General features: G+C 48.0%; 11 protein-coding genes across 11 annotated transcripts; 7 read left to right on the top strand and 4 right to left on the bottom strand.

Moving 5' to 3' along the window:
• Positions 1–272: 272 nt before the first annotated feature.
• Positions 273–2761, bottom strand: BJ212DRAFT_1444154 (polyubiquitin-tagged protein recognition complex Npl4 component; the record flags this gene model as incomplete). Its single annotated transcript, XM_041337923.1, has 8 exons — positions 273–487; positions 542–668; positions 720–971; positions 1029–1821; positions 1895–2218; positions 2267–2385; positions 2442–2511; positions 2733–2761. 8 exons carry the CDS (start codon positions 2759–2761, stop codon positions 273–275), a joined length of 1929 nt encoding a protein of 642 aa, XP_041199462.1.
• Positions 2762–2840: 79 nt separating this feature from the next.
• BJ212DRAFT_1318605 (uncharacterized protein) lies at positions 2841–4266 on the top strand. The gene is made up of 3 exons (XM_041334325.1): positions 2841–3211; positions 3259–3673; positions 3724–4266. The coding sequence occupies exons 1-3, from the start codon at positions 3011–3013 to the stop codon at positions 4008–4010; spliced, it is 903 nt and encodes a 300-aa protein (XP_041199461.1). The 5' UTR covers positions 2841–3010; the 3' UTR covers positions 4011–4266.
• Positions 4267–4326: 60 nt separating this feature from the next.
• On the top strand, positions 4327–4712 carry BJ212DRAFT_1259282 (uncharacterized protein; the record flags this gene model as incomplete). The annotated part of the gene is made up of 3 exons (XM_041330009.1): positions 4327–4411; positions 4461–4575; positions 4625–4712. The coding sequence occupies 3 exons, from the start codon at positions 4327–4329 to the stop codon at positions 4710–4712; spliced, it is 288 nt and encodes a 95-aa protein (XP_041199460.1).
• Positions 4713–5303: 591 nt separating this feature from the next.
• BJ212DRAFT_1258854 (uncharacterized protein) lies at positions 5304–5489 on the top strand (the record flags this gene model as incomplete). The annotated part of the gene is made up of 1 exon (XM_041329977.1): positions 5304–5489. A coding segment is annotated over one exon (186 nt), but the record flags the coding sequence as incomplete, so codon positions are not given.
• Positions 5490–6952: 1463 nt separating this feature from the next.
• Positions 6953–8966, bottom strand: BJ212DRAFT_1475537 (Misato segment II tubulin-like domain-containing protein; the record flags this gene model as incomplete). The annotated part of the gene is made up of 11 exons (XM_041339246.1): positions 6953–7217; positions 7280–7395; positions 7456–7621; positions 7674–7741; positions 7792–7884; positions 7981–8127; positions 8183–8242; positions 8292–8532; positions 8582–8651; positions 8705–8750; positions 8814–8966. 11 exons carry the CDS (start codon positions 8964–8966, stop codon positions 6953–6955), a joined length of 1425 nt encoding a protein of 474 aa, XP_041199458.1.
• A 969-nt stretch (positions 8967–9935) lies between these two features.
• Positions 9936–11547, top strand: BJ212DRAFT_1444151 (PLC-like phosphodiesterase; the record flags this gene model as incomplete). The annotated part of the gene is made up of 11 exons (XM_041337922.1): positions 9936–10052; positions 10105–10160; positions 10214–10265; positions 10315–10383; positions 10432–10537; positions 10588–10796; positions 10846–10884; positions 10934–10974; positions 11024–11270; positions 11327–11390; positions 11444–11547. The coding sequence occupies 11 exons, from the start codon at positions 9936–9938 to the stop codon at positions 11545–11547; spliced, it is 1104 nt and encodes a 367-aa protein (XP_041199457.1).
• Positions 11548–14540: 2993 nt separating this feature from the next.
• Positions 14541–14944, bottom strand: BJ212DRAFT_1475535 (uncharacterized protein; the record flags this gene model as incomplete). The annotated part of the gene is made up of 2 exons (XM_041339245.1): positions 14541–14785; positions 14839–14944. 2 exons carry the CDS (start codon positions 14942–14944, stop codon positions 14541–14543), a joined length of 351 nt encoding a protein of 116 aa, XP_041199456.1.
• A 1370-nt stretch (positions 14945–16314) lies between these two features.
• On the top strand, positions 16315–17800 carry BJ212DRAFT_331458 (uncharacterized protein). Its single transcript, XM_041342944.1, has one exon. It carries the CDS (start codon positions 16544–16546, stop codon positions 17372–17374), a length of 831 nt encoding a protein of 276 aa, XP_041199455.1. The 5' UTR covers positions 16315–16543; the 3' UTR covers positions 17375–17800.
• Positions 17801–17940: 140 nt separating this feature from the next.
• BJ212DRAFT_1259116 (Rieske [2Fe-2S] iron-sulfur domain-containing protein) lies at positions 17941–19006 on the top strand (the record flags this gene model as incomplete). Its single annotated transcript, XM_041329992.1, has 5 exons — positions 17941–18157; positions 18236–18722; positions 18775–18809; positions 18864–18892; positions 18944–19006. 5 exons carry the CDS (start codon positions 17941–17943, stop codon positions 19004–19006), a joined length of 831 nt encoding a protein of 276 aa, XP_041199454.1.
• Positions 18951–21412, bottom strand: BJ212DRAFT_331424 (kinase-like domain-containing protein). Its single transcript, XM_041342943.1, has 6 exons — positions 21201–21412; positions 20781–21149; positions 20468–20726; positions 20258–20403; positions 20097–20204; positions 18951–20045 (listed from the first exon to the last, which is right to left on the bottom strand). Exons 1-6 carry the CDS (start codon positions 21260–21262, stop codon positions 19241–19243), a joined length of 1749 nt encoding a protein of 582 aa, XP_041199453.1. The 5' UTR covers positions 21263–21412; the 3' UTR covers positions 18951–19240.
• Positions 21413–21444: 32 nt separating this feature from the next.
• BJ212DRAFT_1318562 (kinase-like domain-containing protein) lies at positions 21445–23907 on the top strand. The gene is made up of 5 exons (XM_041334324.1): positions 21445–21753; positions 21801–21842; positions 21899–22254; positions 22313–23362; positions 23415–23907. The coding sequence occupies exons 1-5, from the start codon at positions 21563–21565 to the stop codon at positions 23630–23632; spliced, it is 1857 nt and encodes a 618-aa protein (XP_041199452.1). The 5' UTR covers positions 21445–21562; the 3' UTR covers positions 23633–23907.
• Positions 23908–24084: the final 177 nt, after the last annotated feature.

The raw sequence follows: 24084 nt of genomic DNA, 5'->3' as shown, positions 1-24084 counted from the left end.
GACCCTTGCTATCATGGATTTTGGCTTAGTATCTTCATTGAATACTATTCTTTTCATTATGATATTTCACTAATACGATCCCGGATCGGTATCTCACTCGTGGACTTGTTCATCTCTACAACTTTTTTCGGATCTCAAAAAGCATGAAAGACACTGCAGCATTCACTTTTCTGCGTCTCCTGTTCATTATTCCCGATGTTACACTTGTGCAATCTAGTGATGCATAACTTCTTTTTTCTTCCTTCGCAGTTATCTCGTTCCCTAGTCGACCATTAGCCCAAGGGCAATCCACACACTTCGCAATCTGTCTCTCCCTGGGGATTTTCAAATGTGCAATGTGGACAAATCTTGACACCCGAGCCCACTCCGCTAGGACTTTCCCTTCGAGTCGCTTCTTCGGCAGCGATTTGATCGAACACGTCTTGAGGTATGTCTTCATCGATATGCGATGATGACGGACCAGGCGCAGATGTAGAAGGTAATGATGCTGGTGAAAGATGCACATAAGAAGCGGTATCCAGTGATTGACGATTACACTTACGAGCACTCTCCCGGGTGAATGTCATGAGTGTTTGCCAGCTTTCGGTCTTGAAAAGTGCGTTCAGTGCCGAAGGATCCCCCAACAATGATGGTGAAGTCACTGTGCTAACGAGAACTTTCATGTCGACCTTCGAGGTGTCAGTGACTTGCTTTGGGGGCTAATACAGTTCATGCCACACCTTCGACACGAGTTGCGTGGTCTCAAGGAATGCAAGTAAATGCCAATCGCTGAGCCACTTGGCGAGCTCCAGATGTTTTGACGCATCGCTCGTTGATGTAAGTGGACTATCTGACAACTGAGGAGCGCCAAGCCTGGCCAAGGTCCTGAGTACATCTTCTATGTGTTGGTCTTCAAGTCCTGGGCGGTTCTCGATGGCGAACTGGTTCGAACGGAACAGTGGTGATGGACTCTGGGGGAAACCATGCGTGACCTGTGAAGTAAACCATACTCAATTATATAAATAACTAATCCATTTGCCGAGCCTCACGTTTATGAGAAGGTATTCAACCGGGAAGCAGGGTTTGGCAGTCTTCTTGACTTCGAGGTTGTATTCATTCTTATACCTGAAAAACACGTCGGGTACGTAACGTGCCGTATCCTGGCTGCGGTCTTCCTCTTTGATGCGAACAATTCCAGGTTCCACACTGGCTTCGATCATGTCAGCGTCTACCATTGCACACGCTTGCTCGGAGACTTGATATGCAGAGATGTCCACTTTTCCGTCTTCCGTGGCTGTCAGAATGGCGGTGACCATCCGTGATCCGAATGCTCCACTAGGGGATGAGCGCGAAGGAGTAGGGTTAGACTTCTGTATAGTGGCAGCAAAGATGGCCTCCAGGGAGGACACAAAGAAAGAATGAGGATGACGTTTATATATGTTTTTAGTCCTATCTTCTGGATCTGGGTCCAAGTCTGTAAAAATGTAACCCACGATGGACAATGGAGCTGAAGACATCTTGGCTAACTCTCGAATGCGAGGCTCGTCCTCCCATGGAATGCCAAGAGTCAATCCGTCGAGTTCACCTTCTTGAGGCGGTTCATATAGGGCCTCAACCACGGCTTTGATGCCCATTGGCACCTTTTCATATGGCTCATAGCGTCCAATGAGCCAGCCAAACCTTTGCAATCCTGTGGATCTCCATGCTTGGAGGAAGCGTTCAATAATATCCGGTGAAGCGATCTCCAGGTGATCGACCATACGGAACGGCTGAGACTGGAGCGTGATTGCAGAAGGTTGACAGCCTGTGCATATTCCGGCTGGCCAAGGCGGGTGCCCGCCACTGGGACACGGATTTTTAACCTTGTACGATAATGGAGATAGGGGAGGAATAGCAGTGGCGGCAGGCGGATGACGTTTTTGGCGATATCTTGTGAAGATACGCGTGATACGATAGGTGTTTTATGCTATGTTCGGCCTGATAAGCAGCATCGTATGGCTCAAGTGGCATGCAATAGTCACACATCCCGTTGACGCCATGTTTGCAGAAACGGGCGTCACGACCTCGTGGAATTTTTCCATCTTTCGAGTGCCAATAAATGTCAACCGCGTCTTCTTGTACAGTTTCCCATAAATTTGAGTGCTGCAGTCGCGTCGAGCTCGGTGCATCGATGGACATCGGTGTTGCGGGAGTTTGTGAAGCTTTGGTAGCATACCCCACAAATATCATATCCCCATGCCTGTCCTGGTTAAGTTCGCAACATACAAAAATAAAGACGTTTACTTACTTCAGCCCGAGAGTTTGCAGATTTCGCCCTTTCAGAGTGGACACTAAGGTTTCATTGCCCCTGGGTTGGTTCGAGACCGTAAGAGACGTAGGATCGGCATCCACAGTCGTCTCTAAGATCTGAAATTCAGAGGTGTAAGGTGTGTAAGTGCTCAAGAGTGGTCGACATCACTGACCTTGTTCGCGAGCACTGAAATATCAGCGGTTGAGGGGAGTTCGAAACGAAAGTTTCCATCTTCGATCTGACTCGCAACAACTACACGAGTAGTGAGATCCTGCGATACATGGAAAGCTTAATACTAACCATATCACTTCCCTAATTCAAGAGAGGTAGGATGTCTGTAGGAGGAACGCGTAATCCAGTACAGCACAATTTAGGATCATGATCTTCAATCTATTACCCGTCGCTGACTAAGCTCTCCGTATGGCTTGCTCACAAGAACTGACCCGGCTGAACTTCACCTTACTTGGCTGGAGTGCAACTGTGGGTCAACATTGTACTAGATAAAGTCAGTTTCTTTTTCCGTTGGTAGACTGGATTTACGGGCGCCATGAGCACTGAGCGTTTGGAACAGACTTTTAAAATTCTTCCTTCCTTACGTAATGCCTCTCGGTTCTTCCGAACACTCCTAGTGTCGCAATCATGAGAAGGGATTGCGAATTACACCGCGACGCTCGCGCTTCCCAGTGGAATTGAGTTCAGAATCAATGGGTACTTATCGTGGGGCCGGCTCTTGTTCTCGCCATGTTATCTTCTCAAGACAATTCTATCACCAGCGAACAGCTTAATTCGCTGAGGTTCGAATACATAAAAGCAGAGCTCGCCAATTGGGAACATATCGTATTTCAAGGTGACATGGATGACTCACGCAAACAGAGGGAAGCATCTTCCAACAGTGGCGATCATACCTCAAAGCCAGTCAACAATTCCACCGATAATACAGGGGTACTTGACAAGATTTCCAAACCGAGTTGGACTGACAATTTTACAAGACAGGACATCACTTTCACGGTGCTGCACCACCTCAAGTTCCTCCTGAGGCATACAACTATCTTATACATGCATTGCTTTCGATGCAAGGAGCTATACCACCCCAAACAGCACATAACCAATCGTTACCATACCCAAGTCAAGGACAATTCCCGGCGGGTCCTTCTACATCCTCGGCTTTTCCCAATGTACCCCACCAAACCATGCACTCCAATCTACCCCTTGCGATGTCGTCTACAGGACCTTTTTCACAATTTCCCCCCGCTATGATGAGCCCACATTCAGGCTTCCACAGTACGGTCAATGAGCCTTCAGCGTTTGCGTCATCAGATACGACCCCTTCAGACGCAGGTGATAACGCAGACGAAGCTGCTGCCATTGCTGAAGATAAGCGCAGACGAAATACCTCTGCTTCAGGTTCGTGGTTCTTGGAGTGCCGACACACTTGAGTCTGATCCTCCATTTAGCTAGATTCCGGATCAAAAAGAAGCAGAAGACACTCAACCTTGAGCGAACTGTTACCGACTTGACCGGCAGGACGGAGGAATTAGAGCGAGAGGCATCGGAGCTGCGACGAGAGAATAGCTGGTTGAAGGAAATTGTGCTATTGAAAAGCAGAAGAAGGGGCGCATTTGGTGGCTCGCAATCCAGGAACTCCCAACAAGCAAGCACTTCATCCGCACAAGGGGACGGCCACGACGCTGATCCTAGCAGCGACGGGGAAGAAGGTCACGAGACACGCGAAACGAAATGAAACAACGTGTGGTTGAAGTCGGGCCATTTACGCTATAGCTTGTCGACGTGTATAAGAGGCTTGTATTCAAGATCATAGATGTCACGGAGATGTTTTTCCCTCTGGGTGTATTTATCAGCCCCACCTCTTAGTATAAGCTCAGCGTAGCAGCCAGGATTTTGTAGCACGTTCGCACATTTGTAGGTGCCTTGTAAGGTCAAGATCTAGACCATGGTTAACGTTCATTAACATTAAATATAATGATCAGTTCAATATATATTACTGAAACGTTCATTTATAATTGGTCAAATACCTTAATGCTAGTGTTCTCACGCACATGTCTTTTGGACGCCCACCGTCAATTAACGTTGGATTCAAGACTTCCCCTCCAGATCGCGGTTCCTTTCCTTTGGACCATGATGGTCTGCCTTACTGTTTTTATCATGACACGATTAACCAAGTACGATTTAGCAGGCGAGTGCAAGGAACAGATGATGCAATACATGGCTTGCTTGCGCAAGAATTCTAGTGAATCCACTCCGTGCAGAGTCATGAGCAAACAATACCTTGACTGTCGAATGACCAAGTACGCCAACGTCTGTTTTTGTGTTCTCAATAGCTCACATTTGTTGCAGAGGACTTATGGAGCGCGATGAATGGAGGAATCTTGGACTAGCCAACCTAGAAGGTGATCCCGCCAAACCAACGCGCACTTCATCCTGATGTATCTATACCCGCTCCACAAAACGAAATCCGTGGACAACATCACGGATCTGACGAACGTCCAACTGAGGCGTGAGTTGCGAAGAGCTGTAGTAGTGCAAGAGTGCACCTCACGACGCACGTAGTTTAACAGTGCTTGCTCATCACGCCATCGTAAATTTACACGTTAATAGGGATTACTGCTTGTGCCAGTTGTCAATTAGCAACTTGCGAGGAAGCCAATGGCACAAACAAATTTCTCTCCATGAGCAGTATTTGCATGCATATATGGTGACTATGGTTCTCCAGAACTATCCCCCGAAGAAGTTAATGCGTTTTTCGATGGTAATTAAAGAGCACATCAACCTCTTCGTTGTGATAACTCCTATATTATCATGGTTTGACAAACCCACTATCTACACGGACGAACACCTGTTCCGAAAGTTACCAGTCTTCGTCTTGCATGGGAATTTGCCCAAAATCCATCGAGTCTTCTTACCACGCGGACTGACATCTGTGGTGACTGCAGAGTCAATGGGAGTTACATTTGGACGAGACTAAGGAGTATTATACCCCAAGTTGTGAGTCTGGTACCTGAACGTCGAACTTAGGCTTTGGCTGGCAATCTTTGAGCACCTTCCTTTCCGAACCCTTCATGACATTACCCTCACTTGCCAGTCCTTTCGTTATCTTGCGCAACCTCCCTTATTTCGCTCGCTGACATTCTGTCCATGCTCTCCGGACACCAACAACCAGCGCTTTATTCACCGTCTCGAAACTGTTGAGCGTACAAAGTAACGCATACAATTTTGTTCCTCGGCGCCTACTGGCACCCATCGCTCATGCTGTTCGGTGGAACGGGCCCGGACTGCAAGGGAAACCCAAGGCCAAACCTCTATGGCGGAAGGCTGCGGCTCTATCTATCGAGGACCGATTACGACACGCCGCAGGACTCCTGCTCCTGTGCCAGGACCCCTGACATTCCAAATCTACCAGAGCGCCCCGCTCCGATCGGGAATGCCCCGATATATTATTGGTGCCCCAACACGGAGATGATTGCATATAATGTATCCTACTCGACACCCTACCGCTTTTCGTTAATCTTTAATTGCTATCGTTCATGTTCGTGGTCTCAACCAGTCCCAGTCTCGAAACTGTGCACGCTACGAAGCCTTGGGAACCTTCTCTTGGGCAACTGTATGATGGAACGTGTCCAATCGCTTTCAGGCAGGTTGCTGACTTGACCATCACGATCTGTGATAACGAAACTATGCTTGGTAACGGTCATGGACTATCTGCCTTCTCACCGACTACACACATTCCGTCTCCATAATCAGCCCAGTTGCTGCCTCGCAATTCCTAAACAATTTCATAGGGAACGCATTGCAAGGCCTGCTACAACTCCGATGCCTTGCGATTCAGAAGTCGTGCGTGCTTTCCGTCCTTTGCTTCATTTTATCCCAGAGCTAGCCGAACTTAAATTCGCCCGCCCCTCTTGAATCCAATCCAACCTTCCCAAGGATGAAAAATTCTCCCTGTCTACGCATTCCAATTCACTCACTCAAACCACTATCGAATCGAAATACCAAGGCTTTGTTCGTCCTGTTGCACTCGAACATCTTAACTTGTGGAGTACATGTCCCGTGTCCACTGATGGTTCGATGGAATTGTATGGAGCACTTGTGGGAAGCGATGAACTCCTGAGCGTATGTAATCCGGAAGTCCTCAGGACTGTACAGATACTGGAATTGAGCGTTGCGCATGTCAATGTCCTGATGCTCTATGCTATCTGCACCCGTTTCTCAATACCTCGATCCTTATATGTGTATGTGGCAACGGGCTTCTTTCCTGATGCTGCCACGCAAGTGTGGGATCCTGAGGTACATGTCAATTCGTTCCTTCTCTTTTTCGGGCTAAATTGTGTGTTCTATATGATAATGGACGCCCTTTTGACCCTCCCCCTTCCATTCAGCGTTTGAAACTCTCCTCATATTCAGCTGTGTCACACCGTGGAATTGCGACGACGGAAGACCGCCTTGCAAGACGCAAATGGGACAAATTACCCTAATTTAACATTTGTTTCTCTGGATGAATCAGACATTAACCTAACATGGGATAGGAATAGAGTCCTCCATTGCCGAGATTTGAGGGTTCGTTCAATATATATCCTGCATTTGATTGTCCTATAAGTATCTATCCATAATCCTATCTACTTGTTTCGGGTTGATGCAGACCACTGTCTCCGAATAGGATGATGTTTCTCAGTCATTCCCGTACCCATCGACGATCTCCCACAATGCACTAGCAAGCTCTTTCACGTCATCGCTCTCCAGGCCCATGCTCATAAGCACACCATCACCCCTTCGCGTCCTGGCAGTTTGTTCCACAAACCTAGCATACCCCGTAAGCAGGATCGATGTAGAAGGTGATGTGACAAGCGATGAAGTCATCCTCATCGACGTTGGTTTAGTGTGCCGGAATATGGACGGAAAGGATGTCGGCACAGGATAAGCAGGTGCGTGAATACTGATCCCATGACATGAATAAGTTCGGATGCACGCTATACAATCGAGTGAGCCGTTACTTACCTGGAAATTAGAGGTTCCTGTAGCGATGACAAGTCACACAATGCATCGAATGCTACCAGGTCTTGATCTTGCAGCCCTCGAGTTACGTTTCGCCTCGCAAAAACTGAATGCTCGTCCTAGAGTCACATAGTGCTTCACCATGGTTCGTGCGATCAAGGCGTCAACATGATCCTCACCTTATTTGACAAACCAGTCGAGAAGTTGCAGTACAGATCGGTGAATGCTGCCTCTGTCGCAGGAAAAGGTAGGGAGACTATGCCGTCCAGTTGTCCCAATCGAGAACATTTCCGCCAGTTCAAGTGGTCAGCGATCATTGCAATGTCCTCCCGACTGCCTTTAAGTCTAGAAAATCAGGTAATGATGTGCTCATTGCCTGTCGAAGACAATGACATACCTCAGTGGCAGCGTAGCGGTCTCTACCAGCGACGACATTACTGCAGACGTATGATACAAGCTGTTTTTCTGCAATGTCTCGTCAGGAAACCATATCCAGAGTCTTGCAAGAGACGAACATCATAGGCAAGTCCCTGGGATAAGTTACTTTCCAACGTAGACCATTGGGATGGATTTAAGATTGGGAAAATGATATCGAGAGCTGATGGAGGCTTTGCAAGCATAATGCGTCATTAAGAATTCTCTTTGTGTCGAGAAACTATTTTCAAATGTTTATGTGCCATCTACATGAAAGCGCATTCACTCACATTGTCGATGCAGGCATGATTCGGGTCTGCACCCGAAAGGAAGCTAAAGTTTAGTGTAGAAGCTTTGAGAAACTCGTCACGGAAGGAAGTCAGGAAAGCATGCGAGAAACCCCCAAAGGTTGGTGTATCGTGCATCATTTGCAATCCCTGTAGTGAAGGACAATTCGGCAGATGGTTGAAAATGGTACGAAACAGAGCTTACCTGGAAGTTATCGCAGTTCTCGACGAGCAGACGAAGCGCCCCTTCCATGAGCTCTGTATCCTGGAAAAGTATTTGTAAATACCACAAGACAGGGAGAAAAAGCAAGTACCTCATTATATCGCCGGAAGAGATCTTGACCAACACTCCACCCAGCCTCAGTACTTTCAAGTGCGTCAGGGATGGGCTGTATAGATTTTGGATCGAGGAAAACGCGACTATAATCTGACCAGTATCTGATATTTGGGTCTGTGCGTTCCAGATCGTCGTTTTCTTCTATTTCGCCTTCAAGACGGGCGTGATATTCGCTTTGAGGGATCGGATCTTGTGTCTCACGAACTACCCGTCCTCGCCTGCAAAGCATCAGTTCGTACGACAAACAGCATTTACAATCACACTCACCAGGTTGTATCAAGTGAAGCATCGGTAGCTTCATCAACCTGGCTCGTTTTTGCGAGTGTTCCGAAGTTTGCTGCTCAGATGCAGCTCAGCCGATAGGATATCAATGCGCCAACGAAGGCATACACTTCTGATCGAATGCCAGCAGGCGTGGACAAAGAGTTGGCTGATTCTGGTAAGACGCGACGGTAGTGCACATTATCTTGAGGATCTCACTTGGAAATGGTCCACATACCTGAGGACTTCGTCCTTCATGGAACGAAAGGTCGTGGTTTACAATAGGTTCATCGTCATCGTTGTATGTGAAATAGCTCTCCTGCGTGTTCCAGAAATGCGTTCCGGCGTAGTTTGCGAATGAGCCTGCTTGGATGTAGATGATCTCCCTCATAGCATAAAGGTATTTTGAAACGCATCCGAGGCCTAGGTCTGATCGTCATGCCGTCACCAGAAAATTTAAAGTCCGCTTAGCATGCCTTAACAGGCATTGGAAGGATCAAGCTGAGACGAAAGAAACACCTAATGACAGGCAACGCTGAATGGAAAGGGTCGCAAATCGGTCTGTTTGTCAATGCACTAAGCGTGGCCTCCTCGTATTACATTTCCAAACCATGAGGCTTGAGGGCGGGGAGGAAACACACAAAGCAATATCATCGGATCACTAATGATCAGAGTTGGACGTACTGGTTCATATGAGCATGCTAGCCCCTCGACTATAGATGCGGAATGTAACGTATTTTGGTTTGTTTAGGTACCTAGGGTGTAAGCATGGACTATAGGCGCTGAAGCTCCCTGGTGTGAGCGTCCCTAATAATTAGCGCACGATCTTTATCTCCCGACCGCGGACTCTGGAGCGCTTGAGGTATGAAACCAGTCTTTCCCATTACCATGACACACTACGGCATGAAGCTACTTATATCGTGTTGTCCTGGGCAACTTGGGGCTATAACATCACGCACGTTCCTCCCACCCAACTAGTTCGCCACCGGAACAGTCCTTTGATACCACGGTTGTCTGCTTGCATTCAACGGCACGACGCACGTTACTACCAGTTGCAGAAAGGCGTGCTCGATTCTAGCAACGACATTGCAAAAGCGGTAGTGAGTAATAGCTGGCAGGCCAGTGACTTGTCCTGCCAAGCGAACGTTGCGGCTGGCAGTGCCACCTGTTCAAATCGCTGGCGGCTGGAAATTATCAGAATCTTTTCCTTGAACGTTCGTCTCGACACTGGTCGTTTAGGCGTTTATTGATAACCGGTGATTTTCCTAATGCCGTGGTGAGCAATTCGAGAGAAAGGAGAGATATCATATATGAGTCATGGACTGACCGAAGTCGAAAAATAGACCCACCTTCCTTCATCATGTGCATACCATTTGTCTATGCCCTCATATTCACAGAGATTACCCTGGTTTACGCATCACCATCTCAGGGTTCATTCCAAACTGTATCTAACAACCATCGGTTCTACGATGTACAGGTGCGTCATGGTAGCGCATTCGAGGTCATGGCTTGTACAAACCGTAACCCAGGCTCATCGCGGAGGAAGAGGAAATGTTGTCGAGAGCACTCTACCGAGCTTTGCATGGTATAGTGGATGAGGTCGATGTTTGCTTTACCTCAAGCGAATTCCCGTCACAGGGGCCTCATCGGTGGCGCCACTACACTCGAATTAGACAATGGTATCACTCAGGCAAGCTCTCACTTCTCAGGGTCACGCGTCCTTCTGAAGGGGCTTACAGGACGGTGAAGTCGTTGTATGGCATGACGAGAATATATTGGCAGAAAAGTGCTCTGACACTGCACCAGTGGTGAACAGTGTTGTAGCATAAATTGTGATGGTTAACTAACCAGCACAGGTCCCAGATGATCCCGCATATCCTTATGTCGGAAAGTTTATATCAAATCTGACGTTGGCTCAGATAAAGACCCTCGATTGCGGATCAAAGCGCCAAACAAATTATCGTATGTGCTCCCTTTTTAACTGTAGCCACTGTCGTAAGAATTTTACACAGCCCACCAGCTTGTATATCCTGGGGCACGGATATCTACATTACGGGAAGTCTTCGATTTCGTGTCCTGCGCAGATCCGTCGCACCAGATCCTTTGGAATATCGAGTCAAAAATTAACCCTCAATACCCAAATCGAACTGCTGGCGTGGATGATTTTGTCCAGAAGCAACATGAGATATTCGTATCTAGCCCATACTACCAATCTATTACTGTGAGTGTGGCTCTGTTACTACTATTCAATACTCTAATTGCCTTGCCAGTATCAAAGTTTTGACTGGCGAACTTTAGTGGCGATGAAGGTTTGTACCTCATGTTCGTTCACTCTGCTTTTCTGATCATCAGCTGAAGGCTTTAGACGATAAACTTGTGACTTCTGCTCTTATCGATGAGTGAGTGGATTTCGAGCTAATACGTTATACACCAACCGTCACCATTCAGGGACACTGCTTTTACTTCGCGTGGCTCGACTTCCCCGTGGTTGGCTGGCCTACGCCTTGAATCATTTCCCGGACCATCTTTGTCCGAGCAGATAGCACAAGCCGCACATGCTGTACAAGCAGATATTTTGTCTCCTACTGGAACATTCCTCATACCCTCTTCATCCCATGAGGGATCCTCTCACTTCACAACTCCTAAAATGATTAGCGAAGCTCACAGGCTCGACATGAAAGTTGTACCTTGGACTGTGAGCACTGGTCTACTTGTTCACGATAGATGATGTTTACACAACACCCATTGCAGGTGAATCACTTGGACCGCGTTGAAGAGCTCGTCAAGGATGGCGTAGACGGAATTATTACAGATTGTAAGTTTCAAGTCGCAACAAGTGTTATTGATTACTCACGGAAGGTATATCAGACCCAAACGTTGTTAGGCGGTGGGCCAAACAACAGGGGCTTCAGGTGGCGCCCAAATATCCTACACAACGTGTTTTCTCCTGTTTACGCCAGCACACTCATTAGTCTTCTTGATGCGATGCACTAGAGGATAGACCATCATTTTCTTCATTCGTGTAACATTTTCGGTATACGATTACCAGGCTCATCAGACGCAAATTAACATATCAAGACATCACCATCATACAGACGAGACACGTACAACCTATGTTCTATTATTCTAGAGACTTGCTGAAAATAGATGCGAAGAAATCAAGAAATGTGGAACCTCAGTGTGACCTATTGAATTGATAGGGGTTATTGTCCTATCCGCCGCACTGAGAACGCTCCGAATCACGCATTTGGTCGGTAAACTGTCTACCACAACCAAGTACACACAATCGCATGAGGCAACTGCAGCTCCTCTCTTATGGATGAATATAACGAGAGGTCCATCTCAAATGCCACGGTGAGCAAGTGTCACGTCAAAACTTGAATGGGGTAAGTGACTCGACATCATCAGTATAACTCATATCATTGGCACAAGATCGTTATACAGGCCACAGCAACCCTATCCTCGTCTCACTTGAATGCAGATACTGCAGTATCCAAGAGTCGCCCGAGGCGTACGACGCCGATCGAAAGCGGAATCGTAATGCCAAATGGGACACATTCTTCAAGGGCTTGGACTGGAGGGAGCCCCTCATCACAGGCCTGATGGCAGCCATATTCCATGGTTGCATATGTATACGTCGTCCGGTGGCCTCTCGGCTAGGTTCTGTGGAGCATTGTGGTCTTGCTTCTATGTTGATCATGCAATGGGTCATCCAGGAAGTGTTGCTGGGCATCATGAAGAAGAAATTGATTATCATATGCCAGCTTGAATCAGCCTGCGACCAAGCCTAGGCATAGCGGTTTAGTGAGAGAGTTCGTTGACGCAGCACGTTTATCTGGCTAGTCCACGAAATCGAGAACCTATAGCACGGGTGAGTACAGCCATCGCGTTAGCGGGTGATGCAGCTCACGGTATTCGTCTCATTCCTAAGTGCTGTCTTTTCATCTGACCAGGCTGTTACTCCTAGCCAATTCAGCTCATGCATCTCGTATTGGACTCATCCTATGAGCATTGGGGCGTCTAGATCCTACCGCTTGCAGGTCCCGGAGATGGCTCAGACATCTGCGCCTATCAAAGGTCGAACTCATTCAAGGCGTTGTGGTTAATTTGCGTCAGGGCTGGTTGAGTTGGAAAACCTCAACCCAATGAATCTCGACGCCTGGAGGGCGTCGCTGCATGGGTGGTCTCGGTTGTGGTATGTCTTAATGTATGACCTCATTGGACATAGTCATCACAATATACTCGGACGCACCAATCAAGTTGAAGTGGATGAGTGACTCCGTGGCCCTACTTCTCTCCGAATCGCCTTTCACTACCGCAACCCTCGCCCACTCTGGCCCGGCGTTTGCTTTCTCTCCGTGCTTATCCCTCCTTTCCACACTACACACAACTACCAGTCGACACATGCACGCGCTCCTGGAAAGTAAGTGACATCATGCCGGTTTCTGCATCGGAGTCGGCCACGAGATTTGCGTGAAATTCCCGAAGGTTAAGGATAAGCCGTGGTCCCATTACAAACCTCTGCACGAGCAAGGAAATTTGAAGAAAACCAATATAAATCTGAGTTTTTAATGCGCAAGTGTCCTATAGAAATGGTGAACTGTGGTCGTACACAAGGGTCAATGATAGACTGGCATACTGCTAAGATTGTCGGAGACAAATAAACAAGGTTGAAGCAAGAAACAACAATAAAGCTAAGTAGCATACACGAAACTTCAGCAATAAAGAGAGCAGCTCTTACATTATAGGCTCACCTCGCAAAATAAACCACGTGAGTTTTCATCAATACCGTATAACAGTCCTCAATTAACCACCCTGTCAATGGTCTTTGCAGTTCACGGAAGTGTTTTAGAGCAGTCCAGACTGCAAGACACAATGCGAGGATCTCCTATACGGTGGGGAGTATCCAAGTCAATGAATTTAGAATGAGGTCATTTCCCTCATAGTAAGCAGTGCACTGATGAGTGCCAGAGAGAATTAGCTCCTCTAAAACTCGTCGGCGAGCCTGGTGGTGCCACCTAAGTCTTTCATTCACGATCGAAGCTTACCCGCTGAAACATCACTCATCGATATTGCAGTGATCACTCCGCCAGTGATATTGACAGCCAGGAATATGGCAACGAGAAATACGATCATCTTTCTGGATTGTGAATACATGGCATATAACCGAGTGATCATGATGACTTGTGCCATGTTTTAGTCAAGTCAATATCACTGAGGTATCGCACTCACTGCCCAGTATTACAAATACAACCATACTCATCCAGTTAAGTGTAACGAACATTATACGGCCTGGAAAATCCGGTTAGTGACCAGCCTGGCAGAGTCGCACACTCCGAACGAACGAACTCACAGCTGTGGCAGTCATTATCCTGAACCAACAAGCTGGCCAAGAATGTCACTCACCCCTACATAGGATGATTGGTGTAAGCACGCCGGCTTACCTGAGTTCCCATAATCAGTACATATACTGTCGCTGATGCTGAAAGCTAAGCTTTCAGTATTTCACCTTTTGGTGTAACGGTTATGCGGGCGGCAGTCTGACCAAGTTACAATTGAATGGGAATGAAGACATCGATGCAGAATACTCACTGCATCTGTCACCGAGATCGATGGAACAAATACTGTATGCCGCCAGTCAGAAGAAACAGACGCTGTGGGTACGAGGAAACATACCTAAAATGCTGATGCTAATTGCGAGATGGCTGATTAGCACGCCAATTACGTGGTCGTCCGTATGTTCAGCGCAATGCGCAAGCACTTGCTTGTCAACCGAGCGTCTCCAAATTGGTATCCCAACCTATAGTCAAATGTCAACAACGAGCCCGAGTACGTGCACGACGAAAACATTCAAGGGCAACCAAATCCAACACAAAATCGAGAGAAGCATTGGTCCTAGGTGCACAATCACGCATCGAAGCTCGGAATAAACTTTTGGTGAGATCAGCAGTGATATGTGCGTGACCTAGCCAAGCCAAAAGGTAGCGTTAAAGTTGTGGTTGTGGTCATGAGATGACGTTCCTGCGAGTAATCCAACAGCAGCCTGGTCCGCTGTCAGACCTTCATCCGCCGACTCAATCGCTCTAGTAATAGTCGGCTTCGTCCTGTCTCCTTCTTCAAAGCCAGGGGTATACATTGTCGGAGGGAAGAAGATGTGAGTATCGATGACATAGAGCATTAGTTCTGAATGCAACGAATCAGCCAGTCCCACTAAACCGTATCATCAGCATCACTAAAAACCCAGGAGTAAAGCTATTACTTACCTCGCAGAGCATGTTTTGCAGGCGAATATGAAGAATATTCGATCAAAGACATATCCAAGGTCGAAAACACCAGTACGATCTTCCCCTTCTTATTCTCGCGCACCATTTGTCTAGCAGCAGTCTGATCATTATTCGCTAGATGACATGTTCTTAGCCGCGATCTAAAATAGAGTTGAACAGTCGACTCACGAATGCAGTCCACGCCTGTATCTAGTAACCATTCGCCATTTTATGCGAGAGATCTTCTGGCTGCATTTCGAGGAGGCACGGTTTTGCAGCACCTGTGAGTTGGCTATTGTGAGCATCGCTAGCAGTTTGAAGAGCAGCTGCAGATTCTTCTGCGGAGTTGAGAGAGAAAGAAAGGGCTTTGAATACTTGGTCCGTGCAAGTCAAGTCCGAGTCTTTGACTGCCACCCATGGTATAGACGTGCGCGCGTAAACCCCTAAATCGAGGAAGATTTCTTGGCTCACCAACCCCTTTGGACTCCATTTTTTGACGAAAACATGAAAGATGACGAGTAGATGAGAATGAGGAGCAATAGAGCCTTCGAAGCCAAGGGGATCCCGTCGAACATGCAACTTGTCAAGCCTCGAGCAGTTTCGATTTCATTATCATAGACTGGTGAGATGTGCCTATGGAGCCAGCAGGTATTGTCAGCTCGATGACAGCTACCAGTGACCGACTGCAGGGAATAACCAACTCTATTTGTATTTAAAATTAGAATGCCGCACAGCCACCGATCGAACTGGCGGTCAACCCAATACGGGACGTCATCGTTGAGGTTTACTGCTGGTACATCATGCAATGTTCGGAGGCAGTCATACGCCTGATGCGGCTCATGCAAGAACTTTAAGTACCGACACAGTGCGCATGGTAGCGGACGAAGGCTCCACTGCTGCCCGGCACCAGCGCGCCGACTCGAATGTTGAACGATTCGAAGCTTCTCGTGCTGCAGACTTCCACTTACGAGTCATATTTTTCTTTCCAGGTTGACAGTCTTCAGCCGCTAGATTCATTCGCTGAAGAAGAGCCGCTCACCGACATACAACTCAATGGCAAACACTATCGAATATCTAGGCCTAGTAACTCTTGCTCGCACCCCGCCTACCAATCAGTTCTATCAATTTCTTCAAATGCGACATTTTCTGGAGGCCCCACAATCCTTCTGTACTTTCCCAACTCGAGCCGTCTGATTGTGTTGTCGATGATTGTGATGGTACATTTCAAACCCCAAGTGATTGTCTGACGGCACACTAAAACATCACCGACATAAATCGTGCCCGGTGTACTTCCAGGGCGCGCTTTACAATGATTTCTTCCGGCGAGGGGGCACATCTCCGGTATTGGTGGTGTTTACTGCAAGGAAGTAAATAAAACATTATGTTACTCATCCACCGTTCGCAGTAGGATGTTTGTGGTCTCGAACCGTCCAGCCGCGCATGATGGAGTCATGCCCTTTGTTTAAGAAAACAACTGTGGTATGAGCAAAAGGTTGCTTGCTCATCGCATTGTGACAATAATGTGAAAATCGCGATCGCGCTTTGTCGGATCTAGTGGACGCGTCTGCTCACAAAGCGGTTCGTCATTCATCCACAATCCACAAGTCCACATCATCCAGACATAAATCGGTACTCAACATGACATCTCCCATCAACCCACCCTTGCTCCATTCACATCACAGTGTTCTTCACTACACCTGTCTCCATGAGTCCCTACTCTCCTGACTACTATCCCCGCTACCGCCCCGGAATCTCATTCGCTGTCCCTGCTCTTGCTACCAAGTATCTTGCGGAGCAACGTGAGCGTGCACGGGCTCTGCGTTACCAACAGCAGCCCGTGAATCAGCCTAGCCCAATTGCCCTCCTTGCTCACGAGTACGATGAATTTCCCGACCAGCAGCGCATGATACGCGTCTTGCATACCTGTAGGTCGCAGGATGAGAAGAATATTGGCCACATTATGGCCCTCAAGCATGCTGAAACGCAGTGGGCCAACCACACAGCCCGCCAGACAGCTGAAATGCAGTGGTCCAGGATCCGAGCGTGGCAGTATTTTGTCGCTTTAAATGCTCACATCGAGGAGGAACAAGCCTTTGCCCGCCGGCGTGCAGATGCTGAAAAATTCCTCGAAGAAGCTGAGACCTACCTCAGCGAATTTCTCCCTCCGGATGAGGAGCCATGCCTCAGCGCCTTTCAGCCTTTCGACCTGCCTGGTACTCCCGTATGTTTTCACTCGTCCAGTAAATCTGTGTCATGTGACTTACCACAATCCCCGACATTCTCCCCTCAGCTTCCAGCTTCCACTTCCAAGGTCCTTGTTCAGGACGAGCTTTTGCTGAAGGACATGATCGAAGACTGTGTCATGACAGAGTACCGGTTTGAAGTGCACGATACGCTCCAATCGATCCTTGACTGTCTCTCTGCAGTCACTTCGACCGAAGGTCCTATCGAACACGTTCCCGTACCAACCACTGCCGGGGAGATTTCTAGCTCGATGCAGGTCGACGTCGACGAAGAGGGAACCATGTCCAAATAGGAAAGGAGAAGCCAAGGAGATCCCTGTATTTTGACGCTGAAGAGCCTTCTGCATCTCCAACCCAAGTCGCATCTTCGTTCTCCCAGATCACTTCCATCTCCTCCAGTCTCGAGACCCTTCTCGCCAACTTTCAGTCCCCTACCGAGCTTGATTCCTCTCTCTTCCACGCTCAGACCCTGTTACTGTGTCTGTCGAGCAACTCGCTTACCAAATGCATATCGACCTTTCGGAGGACGTCAGTGAAGGTGCATTCTTCCTTTGTTGTGAGTTGTGAGAATGAGGCGTGGTATCATATCAGCCGAGGCTTGATCATCTTGTATCTTTTACTGTGGTATTTATTTAAATCTCACTTATGTTCTACGTATACTTTGTTTATGTTCGTTCATCTTGAATATAAATATTTGCTTGGTTGCACCTGAAGCGAACGAGGAACTTCGGAATTGGTGGGACCGTGCGAAAATTTACTAGTACTGGCAAGACCAACGACCGTAAACGTCCGATTGTTAGAAAAATACTCCGCTTGAACAGTTACTAGTTACTTGTAACCACCGCCAGCATCGTCTGACATGGCTTCCTATGCCGTCAGGAAATCTATAAACCTCGCACCGACTGTGCGTGCGCTCCCAAATGGAATCCCGAGCGCGCCACGTCTCAACCTCGCGGCACGAGCACCTTCGGATGGCCATGGTCATGGTGCAGCAGGTCCCCGTTCTGATGTCCCCACTCGCTTGACTGGAACAGTCACGAGCCCTTCAGTCGGTCTAGTTTCCAGGACCTTCGTTGGTAAGTAATAATTTTTCACCTTGCTTCGGCCTACTTTCTTAATACTTACGCCGACCAAAACGTGTCTTTTGCCATTAGCTCCCTCCCCCACAACCCATCTCCACCAGCGCCTCATCCACACGTCCGTTGCAGCGAAAGATGCTCCTCAAGTACCCGATTTCGCCCCCTACCGCCCGAAAGACGAGACCACCAACCGTGCCATGTCGTACTTCATGGTCGGTTCCCTCGGCGTCCTCTCCGCTTCTGTTGCCCAGTCCACTATTACTGGCTTCCTGGAGACCATGGCCGCATCGGCTGACGTCCTCGCTCTCGCGAAGGCCGAAGTAGAACTTGCTAGCATTCCGGAGGGCAAGAATGTCATCATCAAATGGCGCGGAAAACCTGTGTTCATCCGTCACAGGACCCCCGAGGAGATAGAAGAGGCACGGACTGTCGATTTGAAGGCACTCAGGGACCCTCAGAGGGACGAGGACCGAGTGAAGAAACCCGAATGGTTGGTTATGCTTGGCGTTTGCACGCACCTAGGTTGTGTCCCGATTGGCGAGTCAGGCGACTACGGAGGATGGTGTGTCAGTTTTCTTTCATTACTCAACTGTTCTGACTGTCTCGTTATCTAGGTTCTGTCCATGTCATGGTTCTCACTACGATATTTGTATGCCACTGTGATTCCTTCACCTGTGTATTACTAACAAAGTTCAATTTACAGCTGGCCGTGCCCGGAAGGGACCTGCTCCGGTAAGGGTTTTTCCTCTGTTTACCGAAGTCATACTGACACAACCTTGCAAGCTTAATTTAGAGATCCCTCCTTACGACTTCAATGAAGCCGACGGAAAGCTCATTGTTGGATGAGATTTATCATATACTGTTTTTACTGTCCTGTAATGGAGTCATAGATATTACTAGAAGTCAGCTTGCAGTTGTGTCTTGTCAAGACTTGTGTGACAATTATCGCTGAGACGCTTGGGGTATACGTGACATTAATAGCCACTAAACAGTACAGTACAGTAATGATGGATATGGACTAGACTGGCTGTAGATAAACTCAATGATAACGTAGATAGTGTAGTCTTGACAATGGTAAAGTTATGCAGTAGGGCGTTGAGCCAAAGAAGCGGAGCTCCGCCTGTTAAGTATACGTGATAATCCGCTCATCGTCCTCTCTTTGACAGGTGGCTCTTCCCCTATGGCATTGCGAGAAGTAGCGCGGGTCAAGCGCTGCCAAAGTTTCGGAGAAACCGATGATGGGGCAGAGGTGGGGGAAGAAGCCGCGCTGTCTCTGGAATTCGAGAAAGATGAATTACGAAAGTTGGATGACGCTCGCTTTGGAATGGGGATGGGGATGGGAGCTGGTACGGAACGCTTAGGCATATACGCAGGTGGTGATGCGGGATATGACAAATCCAAACTTAAAGATTGGGATTCTCCGTATCCAGCGTGGGCTTGCGAACCTGGAAGGAGAAACTCTGTCTTCTCGTTCTCAAGATCACGACCCTGGGCGTTGATGGACGTTAAGTCTGAAGTAGGCATGATTGACGCTGTCTCTTTGACATCGTGTGAAAGCCCGAATCCTGGATGTACTGAGTCAAGGCGAGCCAGCTGGTGGTGATCATCTGCCAGTGATCCAACATCAAGACTTCCCCTTCTGGGCGCACCCCCTGAACTTTCTCGGTTTGAGCCCAAAGGGATCGGTGGCATGGAAGAGGTTGTCTCTGTAAAGTTGAAGTCCCATGATTCCATTGTTGAATGAGTCATCGTGCTTGGATGATGTCTGCGACGTTCTTGGCGCATTGTAAGGGGTGGGAGGCCGTCCAATATTGTGCTAACCAGATAGGATCTCTTTTTGGAAGACTTGAAAAATGGGGTGAGAAGTAGCTTTGCAGCTGTTGGACTGCCAAGGAGATATAAGATATAAAGTAGCGAGGTGCTGAAAAAAAAATACCGTTTAGAGGGATCTTTGACCAGACAAGCATCGACTACGTCCTTGAAGGCACGTGAATACTGGTGGACACCTCCTACCGAATCAAGCTTCGGTGGTTTACCCTGAACGCTGGAAAGGGCTTAGAGGTAGGAATGTGACCTAAACGGATAGATGAAACATACGTCTGCAGAAGGACATTATGAGCACTTTCTCTCGATCGTGGAGGACGACCCTGAGTAAGCTCGATAGCAGTGATTGCAAATGACCAGATGTCAGCCTTTGAATCGTAACGGTGACCCTGAATAAGCTCAGGCGCCATCCAGCAAGGCTGCATTGACCAGAAATGTTCATATTAGAAAATCCAAGGATCTGAGATAAGCTGTGGCACGCACAGTTCCGACAAACGATTTTCGTTTCCCCATACCAGGGCGCTCAAGTGGGAATGCCGGACAGGAGCTGTTGGCAGCAGACACAGGGTCAAAGTTGATAATACGATTGCCGGCATCATTGTAAGATCTGCTGGACAAATCAGCATCATCCATGAGGGACGCGGCTACCCCAAGGTCGCCTAGCAAAACTGTGCCGTCGTCGTCGATAAGAAGATTGGCAGCTTTTATATCGCGATGGATAAACCCGTTGGTATGTAAGTAGCTGTGAAAATGTGGTCATTGTAGTACGAGAAAGGAGGGCACGAGATGGACTAACTTGAGGCCTTCTAGGACTTGCTTGAGAATGCATTTGACAACCTCTTCTTCCATTCCACCGGGCCAGCCGTAATGCATTACGTCGGCGGCGCTACCCTTGTTCATGAGGCGGGCGGCAATATATAGCTTGTGGCCATCCACCCAGCTGCCACGTACACGCAACACGTTTGGGTGCTTTGTCAAGGACATGAGTTGTGTCTCCCTCTGTAACAAAGACAGCGAATGAGGGGGCAGCGCGTCTAAGTCAAGAACTTTCAACGCGCATGGCATAGGACGCCCTGGCGGGTGAGGGTTGTAGACAGCGGCATAGACCACAGATGATGCCCCGAAACCAATGGGAGATCCAATAGTGTAGTCCGCAGAACGGTCACTGAGAGGAAGTGAGTCCGAACCTGATAACTTCTGTGAAGGCTTGAATTACCTATACAACTGCCAGTCGTCTTTGACGGAACCGACAAATTTCCTGGGGATATTAACGGTCATTTGATGAGTCCTACAGCATTCCCTGAAATGTTTTCAAATGGGCAACGGAGCCGCCCAGGAGTGAAATATATATAAGACTGCGGTCACTGAGCCAGCGCGTGGACTGCCGAATACTGTCAGCTCTCTCGTCATGTCTAACTTGGGATCGGTGTATTAAGGTTTGCCGTTGTTCCTGCACGTGGGCCAAATTAAGGTTGCAACGTTGATTTTCATATCTATGTCATAGCGTGACAACATTGTCACACTCTGTCCCGGGTATCCCGAGTCCGTTTCGTAAACTGTCTCTTCACAAAATACTGCATGGCACCGCATCAACCATGCGTTAAATATCAGTACGTCCTTACATCTTCCACCCCGAAGATAGTCCCGGTCCCAGACCAGGAACCCAAGGATGAAGAATCACCAGCTGATTACAACACTGGCGGGTATATGGTCATTAAGATCGATGACACATTCAAAGAGGGTAGGTATATAGTAGCACGCAAGTTAGGGTAAGCCATCCTCTCATTTGCCGTACAATTCTTGTTCATTCGACAAGCTGGGGCCATTTTTCAACTGTCTGGCTTATCAAGGATACTCAGTGGGTATTCCAGTTCTGCAAACACATGTATGTTCTCATAAAGTATCTTTTCATAGCGAGAATCGCTACTCCGCTCTCAAAGTGGTCAAGTCTGCTACACGTTATGCTGAGACTGCACGCGATGAAATCAAACTCTTATCTCAGGTAGCTGCCGCAAATCCGCACCATCCTGGTCGACAACATGTTGTCTCGTTCCTCGATTCTTTTCAACATCACTCTCCCCAGGACACTCACGTGTGCATTGTATTTGAGCCCCTTGGAGAGACGCTTCTCGCATTAATTCAACGCAACAAGAAGAAGGGTGTTCCAAAACCCCTTGTCAAGGTCATCGCGAAGCAAGTGCTTCTCGGTCTTCAATATCTTCATGATGAATGCGATCTCGTTCACACTGACATTAAACCTGAGAACATTCGTACGTATCTAATTGTCTTTGGATTCATGTCCACCCCACTGACGAGTTATTTCGTTAGTCATTTCCATACCAGATGTTGAAGCTCGTATCCACACCGAATTGTCTATTTCGCCAAAGCCAACGTCGTATCATGTAGGCGTTCCTCAGCCGACCAAGTCCCGTTCTGGCTTAACCATTCCTTATCGCCATGTACCTACACACGAGAGATGCGTACAAATATTTGATTCACAGCCATTATCAAGTCCATCGTCGAGATCTGGAAGTATCAGCGCTAACGCGAGTAGCCATAGTTTCCAAAAGCAATTTTCTGGGACAACTCCGATCAGCGGCGCACCCGTCAGCCAGTTGCTCAGGAAGTCCGCTAGAGTGGACCCTACTACCATCCTTCATGACCCACCTTCCAGCAGCTCATCCACTTCATCTACCATCTCCTCCACATTATCCACACCAGCGGCTTCTAACAGTGCTGTTAGTACGCCTCCTACCTCGGTGGAAAGTGCAGACATACCCATCCTGACGAAAATGGCCTCGCTTACACTCATGAATGCTTCGCTGGATGCCAAGGAATGTGTCATTGCCTCCGAGCAACACGTATCTACTTCTCCCCTCATCCAATCGCACGCTTCGTCAGAGATCCACCACATCACTCCTGGGCCGTCGCTTTTGACACAGACTGCTCCGCATCAATCCTCCGCGCCGTCTCTTGACCGAACTCCGTTATCTCCTTCTTCAGGGGTGCCCGTTCTAGGACCGCTATCTACGCCGCTATCTGCACCGCTATCTGCACCGCTCTCTATCAAGATTGCCGATCTAGGCAATGCGACACCTTCTAAGCAGCATTTTACGGAGGATATCCAGACACGGCAGTATCGCGCTCCAGAGGCTATCCTTGGACGACGCGACTGGGGCACAAGAGCTGACGTTTGGAGCGTTGCTTGCGTCGTTTTCGAGTTGTTGACTGCGGAATATCTGTTTGACCCTCACGGACAAGGCGAGATGTTCACAAAGGACGATGACCACATGGCGCAGATAATTGAATTGCTGGGTGATTTCCCGCTAGACGCGAAGATAGGAGGAAGATATAGTCGTGAAATATTTGATCACGCAGGCAAGTCAAGCTGGCAATAGCAATTCAAGTCAAGGACTCACGTTATCTTCAGGGTCACTCCGTTACATCAAAACGTTGAGGCCGTGGCCTTTAAATCGTGTCATGACAGAGAAATACCTGTTCTCTACCTCGGAAGCGGACAATCTATGCTCCTTCCTTGAACCTATGCTTGCGGTCGATCAAAGGGAGCGCAAGGAGGTTCGCGATATGATTGATCACCATTGGCTAAATGTGAAGGACGACGAGTGGGTAGGCGTCGACAGCTGGTAATGAACCTGATTTTTTTGATGCTGTCATTTTATGGGGTTCCTGTGTCTTGGGGTATCTGAAATATACACCCCGCCTTAACTTTTTTTTCGCCCTACTTTAACAGTGTTTATTTCTTCAGAATCCTCATGGTTGCACGATAGACATCAGAATGATTGTTCACGATTTAGATGCAGACACCACTCATTTTACACTTCGCGGTCCATACAACGGTACATATGTATTGCATTTTCTCGAGCCATAAATATAAAGTCTTGCATATGCACTCATGCTTCCGTATTCGTGCACCTACTTCGAAACACCTCACGGTATGATCCAAATTCATTCTCAGAACTAAGTTATGGTCGCCAGGAGGACTGACTGAATTGAACAGTTTGGAACTCAGTATGATTCCATGATTTTCATCATGATGATATGATACAAGGTGAAACAAGGTACCATGTTGTGGTCGTTGC

This window comes from Suillus subaureus, assembly GCF_016647635.1.
Source record: "Suillus subaureus strain MN1 chromosome Unknown BJ212scaffold_2, whole genome shotgun sequence".
Classification (NCBI taxonomy): domain Eukaryota; kingdom Fungi; phylum Basidiomycota; class Agaricomycetes; order Boletales; family Suillaceae; genus Suillus; species Suillus subaureus.
This window is presented reverse-complemented; position numbering and strand designations above follow the sequence as displayed.

What these genes read in the sequence shown, in the direction of transcription:
- BJ212DRAFT_1318605 (XM_041334325.1), top strand. Translation starts at nt 3,011, where the DNA reads ATGTTATCTTCTCAAGACAATTCTATCACCAGCGAACAGCTTAATTCG. An exon ending in ATTCCACCGATAATACAGGG is followed by an intron (nt 3,212 to 3,258) that starts GTACTTGACAAG and finishes CAATTTTACAAG; the next exon opens with ACAGGACATCACTTTCACGG. An exon ending in ACGAAATACCTCTGCTTCAG is followed by an intron (nt 3,674 to 3,723) that starts GTTCGTGGTTCT and finishes TCCTCCATTTAG; the next exon opens with CTAGATTCCGGATCAAAAAG.
- BJ212DRAFT_1318562 (XM_041334324.1), top strand. Translation starts at nt 21,563, where the DNA reads ATGGCACCGCATCAACCATGCGTTAAATATCAGTACGTCCTTACATCT. An exon ending in ATAGTAGCACGCAAGTTAGG is followed by an intron (nt 21,754 to 21,800) that starts GTAAGCCATCCT and finishes TCATTCGACAAG; the next exon opens with CTGGGGCCATTTTTCAACTG. An exon ending in TGAAATATTTGATCACGCAG is followed by an intron (nt 23,363 to 23,414) that starts GCAAGTCAAGCT and finishes CGTTATCTTCAG; the next exon opens with GGTCACTCCGTTACATCAAA.
- BJ212DRAFT_331424 (XM_041342943.1), bottom strand. Translation starts at nt 21,262, where the DNA reads ATGACCGTTAATATCCCCAGGAAATTTGTCGGTTCCGTCAAAGACGAC. An exon ending in GAAAATCGTTTGTCGGAACT is followed by an intron (nt 20,404 to 20,467) that starts GTGCGTGCCACA and finishes TGGTCAATGCAG; the next exon opens with CCTTGCTGGATGGCGCCTGA. An exon ending in GTCAAAGATCCCTCTAAACG is followed by an intron (nt 20,046 to 20,096) that starts GTATTTTTTTTT and finishes TCTCCTTGGCAG; the next exon opens with TCCAACAGCTGCAAAGCTAC.
- BJ212DRAFT_331458 (XM_041342944.1), top strand. Translation starts at nt 16,544, where the DNA reads ATGAGTCCCTACTCTCCTGACTACTATCCCCGCTACCGCCCCGGAATC.